Consider the following 22,405-nt stretch of genomic DNA (forward strand, 5'->3'; position numbering starts at 1 on the left):
CTTGAGTTTGCCATTCCACAGTGTATATGTATCTCAAAACACTGGGATGCACATCATAAATACAAGGGGAATTCAAAGATTCATGAAAAATAGAATTAAATTGTGAACTGAAATTGATCACTTGGACTAGTGAGATGGCATTGGTACATGACACCTTGATGGGATTGTATTGGAATCCCCTGGCATGTTTCTAACTCCATCATTTGGGGCAAGTCCGATTGAGCATGTTCATCTCCTCCCTCTCTTTTTCCCACTCTTATATTTAACAGGGATCACTTTTCAGTTAAAATTTAAACACCTAAGAATAATTATGTGTTAATTACAGAGTTCAACCACTAGTACTAGAACAACAACAACAACAAAATACTAAAAAGGATAAAGTATTACATTGTACATCAACAGTCAGGATAAGAGCTGATCAGGTCATTGTTTCTTATAGTGTCCATTTCACTTCAACAGGTTTTCCCTTTGGTGCTCAGTTAGTTGTTGCCGATCAGGGAAAACAAATGATATTTGTCTCTTTGGGACTGGCTTAATTCACTCAGTATGATGTTTTCCAGATTCCTCCATCTAGTTGCAAATGACTGGGTTTCATTGTTTTTGACTGCTGTATAGTATTCTATAGAGTACATGTCCCCTAATTTCTTTATCCAGTCTACTGTTGATGGGCATTTGGGTTGGTTCCAGGTCTTAGCTATTGTGAATTGAGCTGCAATCAACATTAATGTGCAGATGGCTTTTTTGTTTGCCAATTTAATTTCCTTTGGGTAAATTCCAAGGAGTGGGATGGCTGGGTTCTATGGTAGGGTTATATAGGTTTCTGAGGAATCTCCAGACTGACTTCCATAGTGGCTTTACCAGTTTGCATTCCCACCAACAGTGGGTTAGTGTCCCTTTTTCCCCACATCCTCGCCAGCATCTATTGTTGGTAGATTTCTGAATGTGAGCCATTCTAACCGGGGTGAGGTGAAACCTCATTGTGTTTTTGATTTGCATTTCCCTGATTGCTAGTGATCTTGAACATTTTTTCATGTGTCTGTTGGCCATTTGGATTTCCTCTTTTGAAAAATGTCTATTGAGGCTCTGATAGATCTAAGAGTCAAAGGGATCACACAAACAAGACTAGTGTCTGCTGATATTAACTGATAGAATTAAAAAGGAGAGAACAATCCAATATGGGAAGCGGGATACACAGCAGACTCATAGAATGGCAGATGTCCTAAATAGCACTCTGGCCTCAGAATCAGCCCTTAAGGCATTTGAATCTGGCTGAAGAGCCCATGAGAGTATTGTAGGCATGGAAAGCCAAAACACTCTGGGGAAAAAAAAAAAAAGACCTAAATAAAGATTTCTGCATGTGAGATCCCAGTGGAAAGAACGGGGCCATCAAAGAAGGAGGTACCTTTCTCTGAAGGGAGGAGAGAACTTCCACTTTGACTATGACCCTATCAGAATAAGATCAAAGTCGGCGAACCCTAAAGGCTTCCATAGCCTTGGCAACTCATGACTAGAGCCTAGGGAGATTACTGACACCATGAACAGGAGTGTCAAATTGTTAAATCAACAACAGGAGTCAGTATGTACTTATGTCTCATGTGGGATCTGTCCTTAATGGGTTGTCGAATGTGAAGTGATGCTATAACTAGTACTAAAACAGTATTTTTACACTTTGTGTTTCTGTGTGGGTGCAAACTGATGAAATCTTTACCTAGCATATACTGAATCGATCTTCTGTATATAAAGATAATTGAAAATAAAAAATAACCTGGTGTTAAATTGGAAATTACATACAAAAGTAATCAATTTTTAAAAAATATCATGTAGGATCTCTGTCTTTAATGTGCTGTACACTGTTATTTAATGCTATAGCTAGTACTCCAACAGTATTTTTTCACTTTGTGTTGCTATGTGGGGGCAAACTGTTGAAATCTTTACTTAATATATACTAAACTGATCTTCTGCATAAAGAGAATTGAAAATGAATCTTGATGTGAATCAAAGGGGAGAGGGAGCGGGAAAGGGGAGTGTTGCGGGTGGGAGGGAAATTATGGGGGGGGGAGCCATTGTAATCCATAAGCTGTACTTTGGAAATTTATATTCATTAAATAAAAGTTAAAAAAAAGAAAAATAGAATTAAAATGTTTATTTTGGTACAAAAATTTTTGAAATCCATGCATATATGTGGTCTTCAAAAAAGGTCAATGGAAATTTTGTATTCTGATAAAAACTATGCATAGCTTTGATCCCGGGCACTAACACAGATTATTACCTTAGGTTACCATGTATGTATAGGGAGGTGAAATGCATATGTATAGGTACATTCTTAGAGAGGTTCTTGGTTTCCCTCTGTTAGCAAGACATATCATTATAATAATTCTCTTGTTCCTTAAAACTAAATATTTTGAATTTAAATCATCTTCCATCAAAACTTTCTTGAAAGGTAGGAACCACAGCTGCTTGATTCCAGCCCGGGAGAGTGAGATGAGAGCAAGCGCTCCAGAGGACGCCACCTCAGTCACCGCTAACTTTAGCCAGGATGGGGGCTGTCCAGCAATGCAGTGGCAGCTCACAGGACTGTGCGAGAGAAGAGCATTCTGCTGATGTTTAAAAAAAGAAACAAGCAAAGCCTCTTTTAATACCAAGCTTTTTTCCATTATTGTCTCAGCATTTCAAGCTAAAGGTATTTCCAGTCCAGTTCTTTTTCCCTTGCTGCCCATTGACAGTTCATTTCTCCACATTCTGCGAATGCTTTCTCCAGTGCTACATCCTGGACATGCATGCTCCCGCTGTGCTACAGTCACCACATCCAGGCCTTCACCAGCACACTGACTCCTCTGACTGCTGCAGACCAGTTTTCTTTGCCTTCGATTGCTCTAGGAGGAATTTTTGGCTCAAACTCTTCATCATATGAGTACCTTTCTCAAAACTTGTGATAGCTGTGGGTTTTCTCAGCCTGAACTGTTCTTCCTGTCTACCCCAGCCACATAAACCATCGCTGGATCACATACTCCTCAGCACAATGGCTCCAACTGTTCTCAATTCCCAGGAGTCACCATTCTGGTTCCTTTACTTCCCCAAAGGTCACAGCATCATGAGGTTCTTACATGAACTCCAGTTGTAAGTGCTTCTATTTAAATATTGGTTTTGAGGAAGGTTGATTAATTTAATTCGTTAACCGGCATGTATGAATGAAGGCAGCCTTGTGTGCTAAGCTCTTTGGTTATTTGGCTTCATACTTGCAGAGTCTGAACCTCATGAAGGCTTATTCACAAACTGACATAGCTGATGAAAAGTGTACGCTTGTGGGTTTGTACAGGAGCATTCTAGAGCTTAGAAAAGTCTCATATGGCTGTACACTAATGTGCTATTGCAAGTAAAGTTTATATCATGAAAAATGAGATATTTTCAATGATTTTGTCTATTATTCTTATCACTACCTGTAAGTTTGACTGTTTTTAAAACACAACGCTGCCTTCTAAACCTGCTGTGTGTGATCAAAGAACATAGTCTTTAATTTTTTTAAAAGTTCACTTTAAAATATTTAATAAATATAGTATATCTGAAAAAAACTTTAGTGATTTACATGAGCTAGCTACATCGAATGACTAAAAGATTATGTAGCTATCAATCTGAATACTTTGGTTAAAAGCAAATTTCTTATTTTCCAAATTTATAATTTAAATACAGTATGAAAATGCACAGAAATTTTAATGTTTAATGTCACATTCACAAAACTAAATATCCATTTTTTGAAGTTGAAATCTGCCAAGCTTATTTCTAGAGAAATATACTTAGTGGTTGCATGTTACATAGAACCTCAAGAGTAAATGTTTTAAAATTGTGTACACAAAATATAACTGGTGCCTTTATTAGCCAGCAGTTCTACCACATGCCTATTTTAGAGAAACAAACTATTAACAAGTGGCCACACTTGTTAATATAAAATAATATAAAATAGCCAGAGAAATTTCAGTTTAGTTTTTTATTTCAATTCAAATCTCTAAAGGCTTTCTTGCAAGCAGATAGAGGGCATGGAAGAAATTAGGGAAAAATCATCGACAATCACAGAGCAGGCAGTGACACCTGGACTCCTGTACAGAAGAGGTGCTTTCTCTGGCTTTCAGGGCTCGGAGACACTTTGCAGAACTATCCAGATCAATAAAATCAGTGTGAGGAGATCTGCAGTGGTACTCATCTTTACCATTTTCCAGTCGGAGGCCTAGGAAGGCAACAGACAAACTCACAAGAAGAGCATCATTCCTGGGCATAAGTTGTGGCACTGCTGCAGCGCCAGTCCTCTCTACTTGTACTTAGAATGGTAAGGATGCCATCATGAAAATGTTCCCAGTTTTTGGCTTGATGAATAGAGTCAAAATAGTAATGAGTGATAAACAGAAACAGCCCAATGTCACTCAGAGTATTTCTTTTTTTAATTTTTTTTTTAACATTCATAGTATTTCTAAGAACTATCTTAGGGTTGTTTACTCTGGAGAGCTGTGAGGGAAGCAAAACAGAAGTGACTGGTTTCTTAGAGGTAATCAAGCACCCTGCAAGTGGACTGAAAATGAACACTGAAAGCGTGAAAGGTGTGGCGGCGTTTCAGCACAAAGTCGTGGTTCACCCTGTCTATATTCTTTTCATCCTCCTTGCAGATTCAACACCAGTGATGGGGACGAAGGGAAAGGATGAAGAAAACGCAGATTTTTATAAATTCAAGTGAAACTTTAAAAAATTGATCTCAACATATATAAGGGCACAACTAAAAAGTTAACTTTCTATAGTGGATGACTATAATAAAATACTCAAGGATCTATAATATTCACTACCCTACTTTAAAAAAAAAAAGGTTTTCTTCTAATAGGAAAGACGATGCAGCAAGGCAGTGGGAGAGTTTTTTTTATGAAACCATGGTAACACTTCGTCTCATCGAGTGCTCCTTGTCTGATGATGGCCAACCTCAGAGCAGTCACTGGGACACAGCATGTAGCAGAATGGTATGTGACAGTGTGCGTGTTCCCAGAAGAGTATATTAATTCCATCAGAGCCTGCCAAATATCTCTGGCTCTCACCATCATTTTCTGCCTCCAATTTCTTTACCATATTCTCTAAATGCCCTGGGAAAGATGTTATATGGTAATGAAGAAACATAAAACTATAATGAATATAACACCACTTGATGTCTTTCATATGAGCATGTCTCTAGGTTTGGACATTAGAACCACTCAGATGGGAATATGTAAATAGACTTCAGGTGGTTCAGTAAGTCCAAACATATTAAACTGGCAGAGTCCAGAATATTTTATTGGGTCAGAATGGACATTTGCATGGAAAGCATATTCTTAGACAATCTTTTCAAAGACTGAACTAAACCTGTTTTCAATCTACATTGCAAGTGCTGCTTCAGTTGTTCCCTGAAATTTCAAAGCCAGAGACGACCCAAGACATCTTTGTTCTCTCTGAAAGACAAGGTTATGGTTGCAAAAACAGGCATATCCCTAAACTCTCTTCAAAGACCTTCAAGTCAAGGTAACCCTTAGACATTCTTCAGTCCCTAATATTAATAACTTAAGTCAGGATTGCCCCTCCTACATCCTGTGAACACTCTCTGGGCTTGTTCTAATCTGACCAAAAAGGCACACTGAAAGATTACAGACAGCTCTGCGGGGGAGAGCACATATGGGCCAGCAGTTCTAGTAGCAATTTAAATTTACCTTTGAAATCAAATGAGCCTCAAGCGCGGCGACCTCTGCTATAAAAATACCAAAATGAAATGAAGAGAAAGCTGGCGAACTCAGCAAAGTTAAATCTATGTGTATATGAATAAACACTGGAAAAGTGCATAAACCCTCTGGCCTGCCCTGGCACCTTCACCCAGGAAATCTCCCAGTCTTGGCAGGAAGGACAGGGAGGTGGCTGACTAACCTCCAAAGAGATCCACATCAGCGGGGGCAGCAGTGACGGTTGCAGCCGTGGAGGCAGAGGTGGAAGTGGTTGTGATTTCAGCAGCTGTAGCAGGAGGGGTAGGTTCTGGAGCAAATGGGTCTGAAATCTGGGCTTCAGAGGGAACAGAGGAAAGTGCAGCCAAAGAATCTGTGTTTCACCAGAGATGGGGAGTAGAGGGAAGAGAAGAAAAGGCAAGGACAAAAGATAGACCGGACTCTGATGATCAACATGAAGACAGTCGTGAAGATACAGTCTCTCAGAAGAAGTAGAAGAAGAAAGCTCTACTCACCCTCTCCCAGAAGGTCTAGTGACATCCGTACATGGCAGCATACAAGGAAATAAGAGCCAAAGCTGAAACGTTTGACCACACCAGTGTCCAAGCAAGGCGAGGCACTCACTAAAGAAACGTTAGCTCTACCTATCTTTCTGGGCCATCTGTAGTTTTACAAAGTTTATTATTATCCTGGAACTCTGGAACCTCCAAGGTGGAAGGGACTGTAAGGATTCTCTGGACCAAGTGCCCAATTTGATAAATGGGAAAATTTAGGGAAGGGAGGTCAGACACTTATCTGCAGTCAGGCCCAAATAACTTTGACAAACCCAACTCAACACCAGACTGCCCATTTCACCTGCTCTGACTGGTTTCAGTACACACACATGTCAACTCTGAAGATGCTGTGGTTAACTGACTTTGTGTATGCAGTGTGTCATGTCTGCCATACCTGAGAAAAAATGTCAACTTTGTGAAAGCTGTAATTGAGAGGAAACAGTCGAAGAACTGAATGCGACGTTAGGCATTAGGAAAAAGACGTCCTAAGCTAAAATGTTTTCTTCTTTTTAAGTTTCACTTTCTCAGATGTTTTCCAATACCACATGTAATCCTGACATTTGAAAACAGTGTAGGACAACAGAGTTACTTTACAATGAATGTGAAAGAGATTACAGGCATCAAACCTTTTCAGCCTTTTTGAGGTCAGCATGACACACTGGGAGGTTCAACTTAGAGATCAACTTAGCGATCAACAGTGGACTTGGACTGGTGTCCTCCAACAGAAGTCTATGGGGGGTCCTCACACTGTCAGTGACTTTAGAATGTTCCCATGGCATTCTTACTCTTTTTATTCACGGAATTATTATTTTATTCATGGAACATATCTCAGGGATCATATTTGAATTAATGAATGCCATCAGAAATTTGTTTTAGTCATGATGAGACTTTGTCAGGATTCATTAGGGGGCTATTTTTTCAGGCCTTTAAAAACAATATGAAAATTCAGTAAACCAAAAAAGCTCTAGAAGACATTAAAAAAAAGGAACATAAAATTTGACCTTGAAAATAATCACATTCTATATAATTTTTAAATTCAATAAACATTACTCAAGGCACTCTATAGATATTCTAGAGGTGGGATTCTTTTTTTTCGTGCCAAGGGCCATTTGGGTATTTATAACATCAGTTGGGGGCTATATGAAAGTATCACCTTAAAACTTAACCTGCTATAGATTTATTGAATTTTGAGTCCTGCCTGCGACCGTCACCTCGGCAGGGCCAGACCCAGTAATTTTGCAGGCCATATTCAGGCAGACATTTCCCACCTTTGCTCTGGGGTAATCAAGACTTCTTTCAACCAAGCCTTATGTACTTTATCTTAGCATGCAGAATACTTGACTTTAGAAACAGATTTTAAATTTTAGAACGTATGCCGTATTAACAGGCAAGGAATAAAAAAATAATGGGGGCTCTGTTGACTTGGAGATAGGGTATTTTCTGCTATTCGGTAGCCAGCTCCAAAATTCTGAGAACTAGAAGGTCCTTTAAGTAATTCCTCCAACCAACAGCCACTGGGCCAACACAATTGGTGCCCTTAGCCACACTTCTTAGAAATATTAACTAGAGAGCAAAGTGTGTCATCAGAAGCTGAACAGACTTGATTTCTTTCTTGCCCTGGCATCAGCAGGGCTCTTACTAACCCTGCCCTCCACTGATGGTTATTTCAAGTCCTAACACGACTTAGCAGAAAAGCTAAGCACCTTCTAATTTCATAGCTTCCAGACCAGCTATTGCCTGTGATGGAAAATTGGCAATTTATCTCACATATTTTGCCAAGTCATAAAACAGAAGACTATTTGTGTATAACAGAAGGGGTTTTCTATCTTTTCATAAGATAATAAAAAGAAGTATAAATGGTTAAATTATTAGCTCCTTGCTTTTGACTAGTGTTTTGTTTACACAGAGGGCAATGAGACTGTCTGCAGTGAAAGATGGAAGGAGGAAAGTAAACTTCCCGAGAAAACGCACAATGACTGAGCATACTGCTCGAGAACTGATGTTGGGAAATTATTTTTCCATTCCTGGCAACTCGGGTTTTAGTTTCCAAAATCTTCATTTACCTGATGAAATCTAATTTCATAAAATCATGGGGATTTAATCCTTTATGTTCTGAATCTCTAAAGAACACCAAACACAATCAGAATTCTACACCAACTGAAAAGTCTCCTTTGTTTTAACTTTTGAGCTAAAAACTATATGAGCATTTAATATTTTAAGCATATTATAGTTCTTTCCCTATCTGTTTCTCAATGTAAGGAAACATCAAAAAGTTCCTGGAGAAATGGAATGAAGATGTTAATTTCGGTGCAAAAACATTTTAAAATCTATGCATAGTTTTTTTTTGTTTTCATGACACATATTTTCCATGAACTTTTTGAAGATCGTTTGCATTTCAGTTGATACAAGCCATTCTTATCCTCTAAGTTTCTAGCACCGTCTTGCATGATCAGAAGGTAAACATATCCCCAGTGAAAACAGCATCCTTCCCAGAGAAGAGGCCTGGTGCTTACTGCTCACCTCCCCAGGCAGTGGCTCCCCCAGCGGGGGCTGCTGGGGCTGGGGCTGCCGCAGCCGCAGCGGCTGCACCTCCTGAGGAAAAGTCTGGCTGAAGGTCCAAGAGATCACTGGACGGTTTAGAAGTGCTGAAAGGAAAATGGAATAATTTTAAAATCACATTTTGAACACATTTTAATATTAGGTGTTTTGAGTTAAGATTCCTGCAGGAAACAGAACAGATTTTGGATATCTAAAATCCAATAAAAGAATAATATATTGGAGAGTATAGCACATACCAAGGTTTGGCAAACTATTTTTTTTTTTTTTTTTTGACAGGCAGAGTGGACAGTGAGAGAGAGAGAGACAGAGAGAAAGGTCTTCCTTTGCTGTTGGTGCACCCTCCAGTGGCGCACCACGCTGATCTTCTCCTGGTCTCCCATGCGGCTGCAGGGCCCAAGCACTTGGGCCATCCTCCACTGCACTCCCTGGCCATAGCAGAGAGCTGGCCTGGAAGAGGGGCAACCGAGACAGAATCTGGCACCCTGACCGGAACTAGAATCCGGTGTGCTGGCGCCACAGGTGGAAGATTAGCCTATTGAGCCACTGCTCCGGCCGGCAAACTATTTTTATAAAAGGCCAGATGGTTAATATTTTAGATCTTGAGGGCCAGGAGATCTCTATCTCTATTCAACGCTGTCATTTTAGCATGCGATAAGACATAGACATAGACAATACATAAACAAATCAACATGTCTGTTCTAATAAAACTTTACTTAAACAACAAATAGTAGGTTGGATTTTATCCATAGACAGTGTCCTACAGGGCAAGAAAAATCACAACCTTGAGGTAAGCTTTTTCTATTTTTGAATTTTTTTGGTAAAGAAAAAAAATCAAGTCCTGACAAGGATTTATTTATAAACCAAATACTAGAGCCAATCATTAATCACCAACTTGCCTTTTTTCTAAATCAGATTATAATATATCAAGTTTGCCTGTAAGAGGACTCATCTAAACCTACATCTGCATTTTTTTTTTATTCTTATGCAGGTGTGGCTGTGCTTTTAAAGCTTCTCTATCTGCAGAAGTTCCAAGCAGTAGTCTAGAGCCATGCCACTCAGCAGGTGGGCCCCTGAACCAGCAACATCCTGCTGACCTGGTTAGATATGCAATATATTGGGCTTTCTGGCATCCACCACCCAAGAATGTTCATTTTAACCTCCAGTGATTCACATGTATATTTAGCTGGGAGGGCACTGGCTTAGGCTTAAAGGTACCAAGTCATCAGGTCTTAGGTTCCCTATCTGTCTTTATAAACAGCAATTCCATCTTTATCTTTTTTAGTTTTTTTAACCTACTAGGTTTCCAAGTAGTATTCTACTGAAGAAATGATTCTGCTTCTTTTTTTAAGAGTCTGAAAACTGAAAGTCCTATCTGGTTTTCATGTCCATTTCATAAATACAACTGGACTAGGTAACTGAAAAGGAGAAATGTACATGTTATAAAGACCTTAGAGTTTTTAGAAGAAACAATTTATCTAAGAGCAGCAGCAGAAAGGACTTGGTCTTTCCCAACTTACCATATTATAAAAAGTAGAACTAAACAAGTGAAAACTACAGCACACAGGTAACAGGTGTGCAATCCTTGGTTTTATTGCTATGTTCAGAATTCAAGTTTCCAAACACAGGATATTCATTTATAACCAGAATCACAGATACTACAAACAAAATGAGACTAGAATCCACTCAGGGAAAAAGAACTAAGGAACTGACCTAAAATTATGATTTGAGGCAGCACCTATGAATGGAGGTCTTATTCTGGGCAGCCTTCAGATTTCACAGTACTGCCATCTGTCTTCTCTCTTTCCTTACCACACCCCAGAAATGCAGGTGCTACAAAAGCAGATTAGGAACATCTCCATCTTGGAGGCCTGGCCCTAGTCCCAGAGTTGGATCTCCTCATCTGCACCAGCTAATTGGCCTACAGTTGTAAGCCTTTTTTTTTTTTTTTTTTAACAGTTTGTTGAGATATCTTTTAAATTTCCCACAAGAAGAAACTGATTGTAGAAAAAAGTTCATAACAGGCAATTACAGAAGAACCAGAAACGTGTGCCTCATTCTTCCACATCTGTACCCAGATGTGTGAGCAACAGGGTAATTTCTGCAGCGTGGGTCTTCCTAATCATTACTTGGTGTAGCAAAAATAACCCAACACATCACATATTGTTTTAGGATTAAATTTCATCTGGTGAGATCATTTGGGTATAGTATGTAAGAATAAAACAAAAGTCTAGTCAAAATACGAATAAACAGACTCACTCACTAACCTGACTGGGACAGCCACAGATGCAGTTGCAAATAAATCCACGGGTGGGGATGTGTCAATGGTTTTAGCTGGTGTAGAATTAGGAGACGTAACAGTCGTGGCTGGAGAAGACTGAAAGTGAAGACACACAGCAAGGTGAAGTCAAAGGCAAATCTACAGGACACAGCAATGCCACCAATTAAGCTTTATAATTCTTAGTGGGAGGAAAAACTCAGGAAAATCAGAAATCAAGAATTGTAATAAATAATCAGTACAGGACAGAACATATCTTAAAGATTAAGTTAAATGTAACTTACTTAAAATTATGATAGAATATTTAGCCTAACATTGAAATGACTTCCATTCATATATTTAAAATAAAAACTAAATGTATTTCCTGAACATAAATTTATTGGAAAAGATTTTAATAGCTGTTAAAAACTTCTTAAGCATACCAATTGTAATAATTGCTACTGGGACAAGATCATTCTTTTTCTTTCTCACCCTGAACAGACTTTAAGTGAAATCTTTTCAGATGCTTTTAAAATCTAGAAATTCAATTTAAAAAATAGAGATCACAGTTGGCAGAGAACAATTCACAAGCAAGATTCAAGTCACTAACAACTTGAGGGTAGCTGACTATATTCCATTGTTAATAGAATGCAGATAAAACAAGAGAAATGAAATCTAACATTCATTTTCTTAGACTTACTTTTAAAAATAAGAATTGTCAACTAACATATTTAAAAATTAAAAACCATGTCTAGTAACTCTCCTAATTCTATTTTACCTGGTCATATTTATATCTGCATGCATTTACATGGACCATCTTCTGCTGCTTTCCTAGAAGAATTAGTGGGGAACTAGATGGGAAGTGGAACAGCCAGGACTTGAACCATTGATATATGAGATGCCTGCATTGCAGGGGGCAGTTTAACCTGCTCTGGCACAAAGCCAGCCCTTAAAATAGCATTTTTTTTTTAAATACTCTGTAACAGCAAGCTCTGAGGAGAGCTGACAGTTAGGAAAACAAAACTCAAATCACCCTGTTGTTTAAAAATGCAGTCAGTAAAAATCTGACGTGGCCAGACTACAGCCACAGGTCATCCTAAAGGATGCCACAATTTTACCACACCGTACTCAGCAGTCACATGTCAGAACGCTTCACTTGGGACAGCCCTTGTGGTGCAGCAGGTTAAACCACTGCTTGGAATGCCTGCATCTCATATCAGAGTGCTGGTTCTAGGCAGCCACTCTGCTCCAATCCAGCTTCCTGCTAATGTACTTTGGAAAGCAGCAGATCATGGCCCAAGCACTGGGGAGACCGGGATGGAGTTCCACACTCATGGCTTTGGCTTGGTCCAATCCCAGCTCTTGCAGGCATTTGGGAAGTGAATCAGTGGATGTGGAAGCTCTCTCTGTGTCTCCCTCAATCTCTCTGTTGCTCTTTCAAATAAATAATTAAATATTATTTTTTGTTTTTCACAAACACAATGCTTTGAAACCTGGCTATGCATCAGAATGCCTAGGGAGCAGCTTGCTTCTTTCATTTGACTGTTCAGACTCTCAGGTAGCCAGGCAGGCAGGCCCTGGCCTAGTCTATGGTGCCTGAGAATCACCAGTGCAAATGCCGTGATAAATAAACCTTTTTTTTTTTAAAGAAATGCGGATGGAAAGACACATAATTATAACTGATTTGTGTACCATTAAAACATAAAATGTATGTGCCTCATCTGTCTCACAGGGCTGTGATTCAGAATATGTGAAAATGCTTTCCGCTAGTAAACTATTATGACTCCTATGCTTTCAGTCGTAATATAAATTCATGAAAATCTCTCCTGGGGCCAGCGTTGTGGCTCAGTGGGTTAAGTCGCCTATATGAGTGTCAGTTCGAGTCCTGGCTGCTCCAATTCCAATCCAGCTTGCTGCTGACGTACCTGGGGAAGCACCAGAAGATAGCCCAAATGCTTGCGCCCCTGCACCCACGTGGGAGACCCGGATGGAGTTCCAGGCTCTTGGCTTGGGCCTAGCTGAAGATGGAGGATATCTCTCTCTCTCTCTCTCTCTCTCTCTCTCTCTCTCTCTCTTTCTCCCCCTCTTTCTGTAACTCTGACTTTCACATGAATACATCAATCTTAAAAGAAAAAGAAAATCTCTCCTGCTTTAAATTCTTAGTATAAACAAAGGAATAAGTCACATATACTATACTAATATACTAGACAGAGAAACTAATATAAGGGAGAATATGTAAACATGTAATTTAACTTTCCTCCAAAAAATTAAATCAGAATTACTGTATGATGTAACAATCCCACTTCGGGGTATACACCCATAAGAACTGAAAGCTGGGACTCTGATAGATATGTGTTCACCTGTGTTCATGGTAGGAACTATAATAGTCAAAAGGTGGGATCAATGTAAGCGTTCGTCAACAGATTAAGTCTGGTACATACATACAACTGAACATTATTCAGTCTCAAACTGGCAGATGTTACAACATGGATGAATCCTGAAGACATGCTGAGGGAAATAAAACAGTCACGGGAGGACAAACACGTTCAAGTTAAAGTTAAGTTATGAGTTCATTTGTATGCAGGACTGGAGTAATTAAACGCATACAGACAGACAGTAGAGTGGTGGCTGCTACAGACTAGTGGGAGGAGGAAAGAGGTGTTATTATTTAATGAGAGCTTCCTTTTTGGAAGATGAAAAAATTATAGAAATAGATGGCAGTGATGCTAGCACGGTAATTTGGATATGCTTAGTGCCACTGAATTGTATAATTACAGAAAGTAAAATGATTAAAACAAAAAACCAAAAACATACTTACCTTACTTAATGGAGAGGGAGCACCAGATCTAAAAGGCAACATAAAAAATTAAAACAATATACGTGAACACATATGGAGAAGTATTTAAGTTCTATAAACTGGCCAGGCATTAACTTGTAAAGTAATGGATAAACTAAACATGCTTCCTGTTTTTTACTCAATTATGACATCCTCTTACAATATTTTCCAGTATTAGAGTTTCTAGTAGTAGAAATTCTTAAATTCAAAATTACTTTCTGTATTTTAAACAACTCAATTCTTTGAGTTGGTCATAATTATCTACATCTATCAAAAAGAAATTGTGGGGCCAGCGCTGTGACATAGTGGGTAAAGCCACTGCCTGTGGCACCAGCATCCCATATGGGTACCAGCTTTTAGTTCTGGCTGCTCTACTTCTGATCCAGCTCCCTGGAAATGCGCCTAGGAAAGCAGCAGAAGATGGCCAAGTGCTTGGTCCCTTTTACCCATGTGTGAGACCCGATATAAGCTCTTGGCTCCTGGCTTCAGATCAGCCCATCTCCGGCCATTGCAGTCATCTGGAGAGTGAACCAGTGCATGGAAGACCTCTCTTTCACTCTGTAACTCTGCCTTTCAAATAAATAAATAAACCTTTAAAAAAAACTGTAAAAATTGGAATTCATAAAATTTTGCCAAGATTTGGGAAAAATAATCATTTACCAATTTAAAAATAACATTCAGGCTTATTAATTTTCAAAGTGAGAAAACACATTCAAGTTAAAGCGCACTGAGATTCATGTAGTCAAAACTGTGATGCATAAAAGGATGAACTCCAGGCAAGAAAAGATTCTCAGTCCTGGGCCTCAAATGTGTCTCAATGGCCATGACCGCACTCCTGGAGCTTTTCTACTTTTCTTCTAATGGCTGTCATGAAAACTGCCTTGGAAACATATCCCCATCATCCTGGAATACCCAGTGGGAGCCTGACAAAGCGCTGCACGTGTGATGCTTGCTTCTCGGTTAGTGAGGGAAAGTTAGGAAGGAGTAGATAATATGTGTTTTAAATTACTTACTGGGAACACTGGCTATGTACATTATTTCTAGCAAACTACTTCATAACGAAGTACTGAACAGCTTACACGTGACTAACTTGAGTTGGTAGGAAAATGAGAAGTGCAACAAAATGAAGATAAAAACACATTTAAATGAGTAGCCTATTTTCAGCGTCTTATCAGATGGCAGGCATGGTTTTCTACTCATTCTTAGGGGAAAATGTCACACATAGCAGTAGCAGGAATTTAGTAACTGGAATTTTATATAATAATATGATTTCTGTTGTTTTTTTTTGGTAGAGCAAAATATTTAGCAGTATTACATGCCAGGTTAAGATCTTTTATGCCTTACATTTCCTGTTTAGATTTAGTTTTTACTGCATGTTTTATGAAGTATATACATTTATCTCTGTTGCTCATTTCAGAGTCTAATGAAATAGATAGTTTCACAGTGTCTTCTCCATCTACAGAAAGTTACTTAGGAACCTAAAAATCTAATCTAATACAGAGACTTTTGGCTAATAATTTCTCCACTCTCATTATTTTTCCTTTATATTATGGAAAAGGAAGGGAGTTAAATCTAAATAAAAACCTAAGAAAATTACAGTCGGAACTCTGCAAAGAAAACAGTAGCCATTTCACATAGTCACTTTCTAAGATGAGTTCATTTAATTTGTTTATCTCTGGAAAAATTTTCATAAAACAATTCTTAGTGGACCTGACATAAAGAGAAATACTAACACAGAGAAGAGAATTGAGACTAAGCAAGAACTTTGGAAATAAATATCCAAGCTAAAACATAAAAATTTATAACTTATTTTCTATACCAATACGAGAAGAAAGATATAGTAAAAATAATAGAATTGTTCTACTTGCTACAAAAGAACATAAACTCAAAGTGAGGTATGACAAACCAAAATTGTCTTAGACCCCAGTTTGCCAAGCTTCTGCATCACTATTACTCAGGGATACTTGTATTTATCCCATGGATTACACAAGCAAAAATCTCCTGCCGGCTCTGTTATTATCCCACCCACCACAGCATATCTTACGTATCTGTTTAATTACCTGTCTTCATCACTGGATGCTAAGTTCCAGGAAATGAACTCATCCCTAGCACTTGACACTGTATCTGACATTTTCCTTATTATTTGAATTTTTAAAGGAGATTATATTCATGTATTTGCTTTATACTTAATAAACTTTCCAGCAGCTTTGGAAACCTTAAAATGTGAAACTAAGCTGTCCAAATGGGTGCCCTCCATTCTCACAGATGATATCTGGCTTTTGCCATGATTTAATTAAAAAAAACTGAGAATCAGAGCTGCTCCCATGAGGCTAAAGCATTAAAAAAGCATCATTGTTCACTGATTAAAATTTGAGGGCCTGCGGGCTTAGAGGCGCCAATAACTCGCCCAAGTCTCACCACTCTTTAATGCTAAGTCAAGACTCGGTCCAGGTGTGTCTGCCTCCCAGCATCTGTGCCACACACCCTTTGTCTTGCTGAGAACACAGATCAGCCTGGCATATTTGTTCTCCTCTTACACAACACAACTGTTTTGTCTTACATCTTCACACTTGGTTTCCCACCCTACTGTTGGTTTCCACTCTTTAGGTAAGAAAATGCTACAATCCTCTGTATCTAGATAATGTCATTTCTTAAAGGCCAATACTATTTTAACAACTTCATCTAGAAAAATCTAGTACATCTTGAACTGTGTTGGGCAAAATAAGATTTAGAAGCTAATGAATGATATATATAGCAAGCTACTTTAAATTGAAAATGAAAAATGCTACAAATAGTTTTACAGATTTTTACTATGAACACAGCAAATGCCAAAAGTTTTCTTCAAAGACGTTAATAGCAAACTGTCAAAAGCAGAAATGCTATTTTTTATTTGCTGCACAAAAATAATTACTACATAGTTTTGAGTATAAATGCTGGTCCCCCTCCCCTAAAAAGATGTGAAAAACCTAAATTATAAAATACTTATTTTGGATTTTCAACACTTAGTAAACCCACATTTAAAATAAAACAAATTTCTTGCTTTTGTTCCATGGAATCATATACAGAAGATATGCAAAGGTGTATCATACAATATTGCATACAGTGTCAAACATGAATATGAGGGAAAACATAACACTAAATATAATGGTCACACATATTTTTCATAGCAGATATCTGCAAATACTTTATTATACCTATATATGCTTGATTTAGAAATTAGAATAGTTTATACTGCTACTGACAAAGTTTTAGTCAATCAGTTTTTAAAATAAAGTTGTCTTTTGGCACTTCTGCCATATGCCATGGGGAAACCTTTTGTTTACTAAACAAATGAAAAAATTTTGATTATATATATGCATAATCTTGTTGCAAAAAGACCAACATGAAAATAAAACCATTTATGCCAGTCACCTTAAGAGACAAAAATAAAGCATTATAAAAAACACAAATGTGTAAAATGGACAGAAACCAATTTTAAATGTTTTAAATACCAAATGTGGAATATTAAGAGTGTATTTTGCATTTTTAGCAATTACCAAATGCAAAAAAAATTCACTCAGCATAGTACTCACCCTTCACTTAAGTTCCCAGGTAAGCACAAACATACAAAGAGGAAAATAGTTAACTATTATAGTTCATTGTTTTAAAAATAGGGAATAAGTATAAAACAAGTTCAAATGTGGTCTCATCCAAATCAGAAAAGAATCTGACAAGCATAAAATGATTTTTAAAGGAGAGAAAAAACCGTTGTAAGCAAAAAGTAATTCAAATAGGTTACTGAGTCTTTATTTCACTTCTCTAGAAATGTTAACTCGTCACAGCTAATTGTTCTAAATATACCTCGCAGTGGCCACAAGGGGGCGAATGTAGATGTGCAGAGCTAAGGAAATTCTGGCCAGAGAAAGGGGTGCCTCTGGAGAACGCAGCCTTGGCCGACTTAACCACAAACAAGAGAAGAGTACGAAACTATGCAGAATGTGCGGGACAGGGGAGGAAGAGTGCAGAGAAGCCAGCATGCATTGTGTGTCCAGCACTGCACGAGGGAGTGACCAATCAGCAGATGTGCACATTTCCTTAGCCAGAGGTTTATGTCACGGAAGTGGGGACAGCTCTCAGCTTCCTTGCCTCTAGCTTATAATATCCTAGGTATCCAACCCATTTGGCTTCCCAGACACCCTCAGTACCTAGAAGTGGGCACTTATTGTGATTTAAATGTACTGTCTCCTCAAAAGTCTGACTGCAGCCGGCCACACTGAAATTAAGGGCAGACCTTGAACTGCGGTGAGGACCTTGACAGAGCCTGTGAGAGGTCCTGGCATCCATCTTTCCAAATGGTCCTGCCTTAATTGCTTGGAGAGTCCTACTATACTGTTGCTTATCATTGAACGTTTAAAACATGCTCTCATTTCTGTGCTAACTTGGAAAAGACAGAAATAACACTAAGTTAATAAATAACCAGCAAAGAAAAAAGAAGTCGCATCAAGACACAAGCTTGGATTCTGGGAGCATGCTCAGAGGGAAGAAAGTCAGGAAGGAGTTGCATTTTGAAGACCCTGCCATAGGAAAAGCCCGTGCTCAGCCTGCAGCTCTGCCACAGTCAGTTCATTGGTTGTCTCTAACTCCTGCTGTCAACCTAAGCCAAATACACAGAAAGCTGGTAGCAACAAGAAGCACAGAGTTCAAGCTCTGTAGAAAGACCCATGTTAAGTGTTCAGATAATGAAGTATAAAATAGTTCCTGACCTTTAGAATGAGAAGAATATATTCAAATCCCATAAGTGAACAGTATTTTTAAAAATCCACAGTGCAGGGCAGTTGGTGAGGGAGAAGGTGGGACTGCAGATGGCCCTCCTGGGAGGCATAAGCTTTTCACCTGCAGGAGAAGGCAGGCAGGTACCCAAGGCTCTGAGAGCTCATCTGAACAAGACTGGAGAGCACTAAGGCTTGTGACTACACAGGTTTTACAACCGCTGGGGTGATGGAAAATAGAGAACCTGGGCTTTTCTTTTCTTTTTTTTTTTTTTTTTTTGCATGCAATGAGAAAAAAAGGTCAAAATATAAATATCTAACCCAAGATTTAAAAAAATCCAGAAAAATCAAACAAACAATCGCTACTTGATAGCTGTTCTATATCCAAGGCCTCTGAGTAAAACGTCAGCAGCGTGCCATGCCTAAGGCTTTGAGTGGACAGGGAGTGCAGTCCTGAACACTACACTTAAGAGTTTTGCTTTTTTCACAGTGGGGTTGCTAACAAATTGTAAGGCTACTTGTGCGATTGTGCTTATTTTTACTCATGTCCAATGATAACAGCCTCAATTTTTCAATTTGAGGAACTCTTTTCCATTGTATTGTGAATTCCTTCTAAGGGAAAATACGTGAATCAACAGGTTCAGTCAAAGAGGGACAGTCTGTGAGTTTGCTGCCTCAGCCTGCAGACGGACTGTGCACGAAATCACACTGGTTCAATGAAGCACTCCCTCAAGCTGCACTGGGGTAGACTGCACCACGAAATCTCACTCTTAACACAGAATGACTTTGTTCTTTTTCATCTTATTTAGAATATACAACTAATGCATACTTGTTTCCAGGTTTCTTTCCTTCTAACGTATTTAGATGCTGTTCAAGGGTCTCCATAAGACTGCTGGGAGCCTACAATAAGAAAGTAAAAATGAATGTCTGCATTGTTCTCTTTCACAGCAAGCACACTATGACATCAGGGGAACGTGGCGGGGTGGAGGTCTGTGGGTGGACCTGAGTAGATACGTGAGATAACTTCATTTGGTAGGTAAACATGCACATCCCAAGGAATCTCAGGTCCATCTTAAATACATTTAACTCCACTGCATAACAAGTAACAGTACAGTGTGCTTTCAATGTACAGATTACATTGGATAGACTTTTACTATGCCATGAACTCAAATCAAGTTCACCACCAACTTCCCATAAGAACACAGTGAAAAAAGAATAGGTATTTGTATCTAAGTCAAAAACTTAAGCGCCCAAATACAAATTTAAAGGAATTTGAAAATACAGTAAATTTCACTTATCCATGTGCAATTTAAACATTAGGAAACATTGTAACTTTATTTAAAAAGGGGAGGGGGCAAGTAAAAGTTGTGGAGAAAAGAAAAAAATTTTAATAGTTAATAACAGGATTTTCTTAATACTGAGCTAATTAATTTCAGACATAGTATTTGTAACTTCAGCAATTATAATAAAGTATGATGTATTGACAAACTTACTATAATATATTTGAACTCTTATAGTAAGAAATTCCTCAATTTTTTATAAATAAAATTTTAGGCAATATAAAGTGATGGCATTTTACTTTATATTAGATTGAAAAATCATACATTTAAAGAAATATTCCACCCAATCTATTCCTCAAGCTTTAGAGATTTAATTTCATCTTTCTGAAATAATTTTAACCAAAACTAGACCTTAACAGCAGCATAGGCATTCAAAGAATAGCATTTCATGAAGGAGGTAAATACATTTACAGATACATTTAATTCTGACAATTGCTCTTTAAATTAATGTGAAATTACTTTTGAAGGAGTTAATGTAACTGCTATAATAGCTCATGGGATTCAAAGAAATTCATATAATGGCATATTGTATATTGTATCTCCAAGGACAAATTAAAATAAAACTATTAAAAAGTTTTAATTTCAAAAGCTTAGGTCATTTACTTAACATTCATTTTCATCTCACTAATGCATCATATACTTTCAACATTAATATGTTTATTTTTATGTAATCATGTGATTATTATAAATGCAAGATACTCAGGGAAATAAGACATGTCAATATATAAATCCATAACTAGATGAACAAAAATATTAACTTGATATAATTGAAAAAGGGTAGAAAGGTACAGCTTTGTCAGTAATATATGAAAAGGTTTAGGTTATAGAGTAAAACAAAGATGATTATTAGGGGTTATAACATGCTTTTTAAAAATTTCAAAACTTAGAGTCTTGAAATGTAACTGAGGTGAAAATAGACTCAACAAATTGCAGTAAACTACAGCTAGTGGTATACTTTTAAATTTAAAATATGCTTTTCTTTTTTTTAACCTTTCCTGACATATTCTTTTTTTGTTGTTGTTAAAGATTTTTTATTTATTTGAGAGATAGGGTTACAGAGAGAGGGAGAGAATGAGAGAGGTCTTTCATCTGCTAGTTCACTCCCTATTGGGCGCAATGGCTGGAGCTAAACTGATCCGAAGCCAAGAGCCAAGAACTTCCTCTGGGTCTCCCATGCGGGTGCAGGGACCCAAGCACTTGGGCCATCTTCTACTGCTTTCCCAGGCTATAGCACAGGGCTGGATTTGAAGAGGAGCAGCTGGGACACAAACCGGTGCCCATATGGGATTGCCGGCACCATAGAAATAGACTTAGCCTATTACACCACAGTGCCAGCCCCAAAAACATGAATTTCTAAAAGACATAAAGAGGGGCTGGCATTGTGGAAAAGCAGGTAAAGCCACCTCCTACAACCCATATGGGTACTGGTTGGTGTCTTGGCTGCTCCACTTCCAATCCAGTTTCCTATTGATCACCTGGAAAAAGCAGCAGAAGATGCCCTGCCAACCATATGGGAGACAAAGAGAAGCTCCTGGCCACTGCCCTTGGCCCGGCCCAACCCTGGATGTTGTGGCCATCTGGGGAGCGAAGGAGTAGATGGAAGATCTCTCTCTCCTCTGTAACTCTGACTTTCAAATAAACAAACAATCTTTAAAAGAGATAATGAAAATTTTGCTTTATATGTAGGATTAGAAATGTTCCTTAGGTAAAGAACATACATTGTAACCTTAAAGAAAATATGCAAAACTGCCACACTAATTATCGATGATGATGATTATGGAGGAAGCTGGGGAACCTGGGATATAAACTTCTTCACATTTCTATTTTTTTCAGTGGGATCACAGTAAGGCAAAAATACATCCAGCCATAGAACTCCATTCCAGGGAATAGATCTGGGGAGCAGGAACTGGTGCCACAGCTAAGACAGCACTTGTGTCACCCCCACATCCAATATCACAGGGCCTGGTTTTGCATTTCAGCTCTGCCCACGATGCCAGCTTCCTGCTAACGTGCAGGCCAGGAGGCAGTAAGTGATGGCTCAACTACTTGAGTCCCTGCCTCCCATGAGGGAGACCTGGATTAAGCTCCAGGTTTCTGATTTGGGCCTAGCCCAGTGCTGGCTATTATGGGTATTTGGGGAATGAATAAACTGATGCAAGTTCTCTCTCTCTCTCTCTCTCATCTAAATAAATAAATAAAATTAATAAAAGTCTGAAAAGACTTGGGTGCTTTGATATTAAATGCAATGTAAGAGAAGTGTGATTCTTTGCTAAACCTAAATTTGAAACACTGGTTAAGAAAGATAAATGCTAGTTAGTCAGAAAATGCAGTATAAAAAACATGGGACGACAACAAAAGAAGAGGTAATATTTTCTCCTATCAATCTCCTTAGTCATC

At 38.3% G+C, this 22,405-nt stretch overlaps 1 protein-coding gene across 18 annotated transcripts in view; it reads right to left on the reverse strand.

Moving 5' to 3' along the window:
* Positions 1–22,405, reverse strand: part of SNAP91 (synaptosome associated protein 91) — a 156,523-nt gene that overhangs the window by 40,003 nt on the left and 94,115 nt on the right. For 8 of the 18 annotated variants that reach the window (XM_062186427.1, XM_062186439.1, XM_062186436.1 and 5 more), the window contains exons 10-15: positions 19,498–19,568; positions 13,903–13,930; positions 11,095–11,204; positions 8,792–8,916; positions 6,233–6,247; positions 5,923–6,090 (exon numbers count right to left, since the gene is read on the reverse strand). In XM_062186427.1, coding sequence (XP_062042411.1) covers positions 5,923–6,090; positions 6,233–6,247; positions 8,792–8,916; positions 11,095–11,204; positions 13,903–13,930; positions 19,498–19,568 — 517 coding nt within the window. The remainder of the gene's footprint in view (positions 1–5,922; positions 6,091–6,232; positions 6,248–8,791; positions 8,917–11,094; positions 11,205–13,902; positions 13,931–19,497; positions 19,569–22,405) is intronic. The other 10 variants (XM_062186444.1, XM_062186443.1, XM_062186442.1 and 7 more) reach the window with 3 other exon arrangements.

The sequence above is a fragment of the Lepus europaeus genome, chromosome 3 (genome assembly GCF_033115175.1).
Source record: "Lepus europaeus isolate LE1 chromosome 3, mLepTim1.pri, whole genome shotgun sequence".
Classification (NCBI taxonomy): Eukaryota; Metazoa; Chordata; class Mammalia; order Lagomorpha; family Leporidae; genus Lepus; species Lepus europaeus.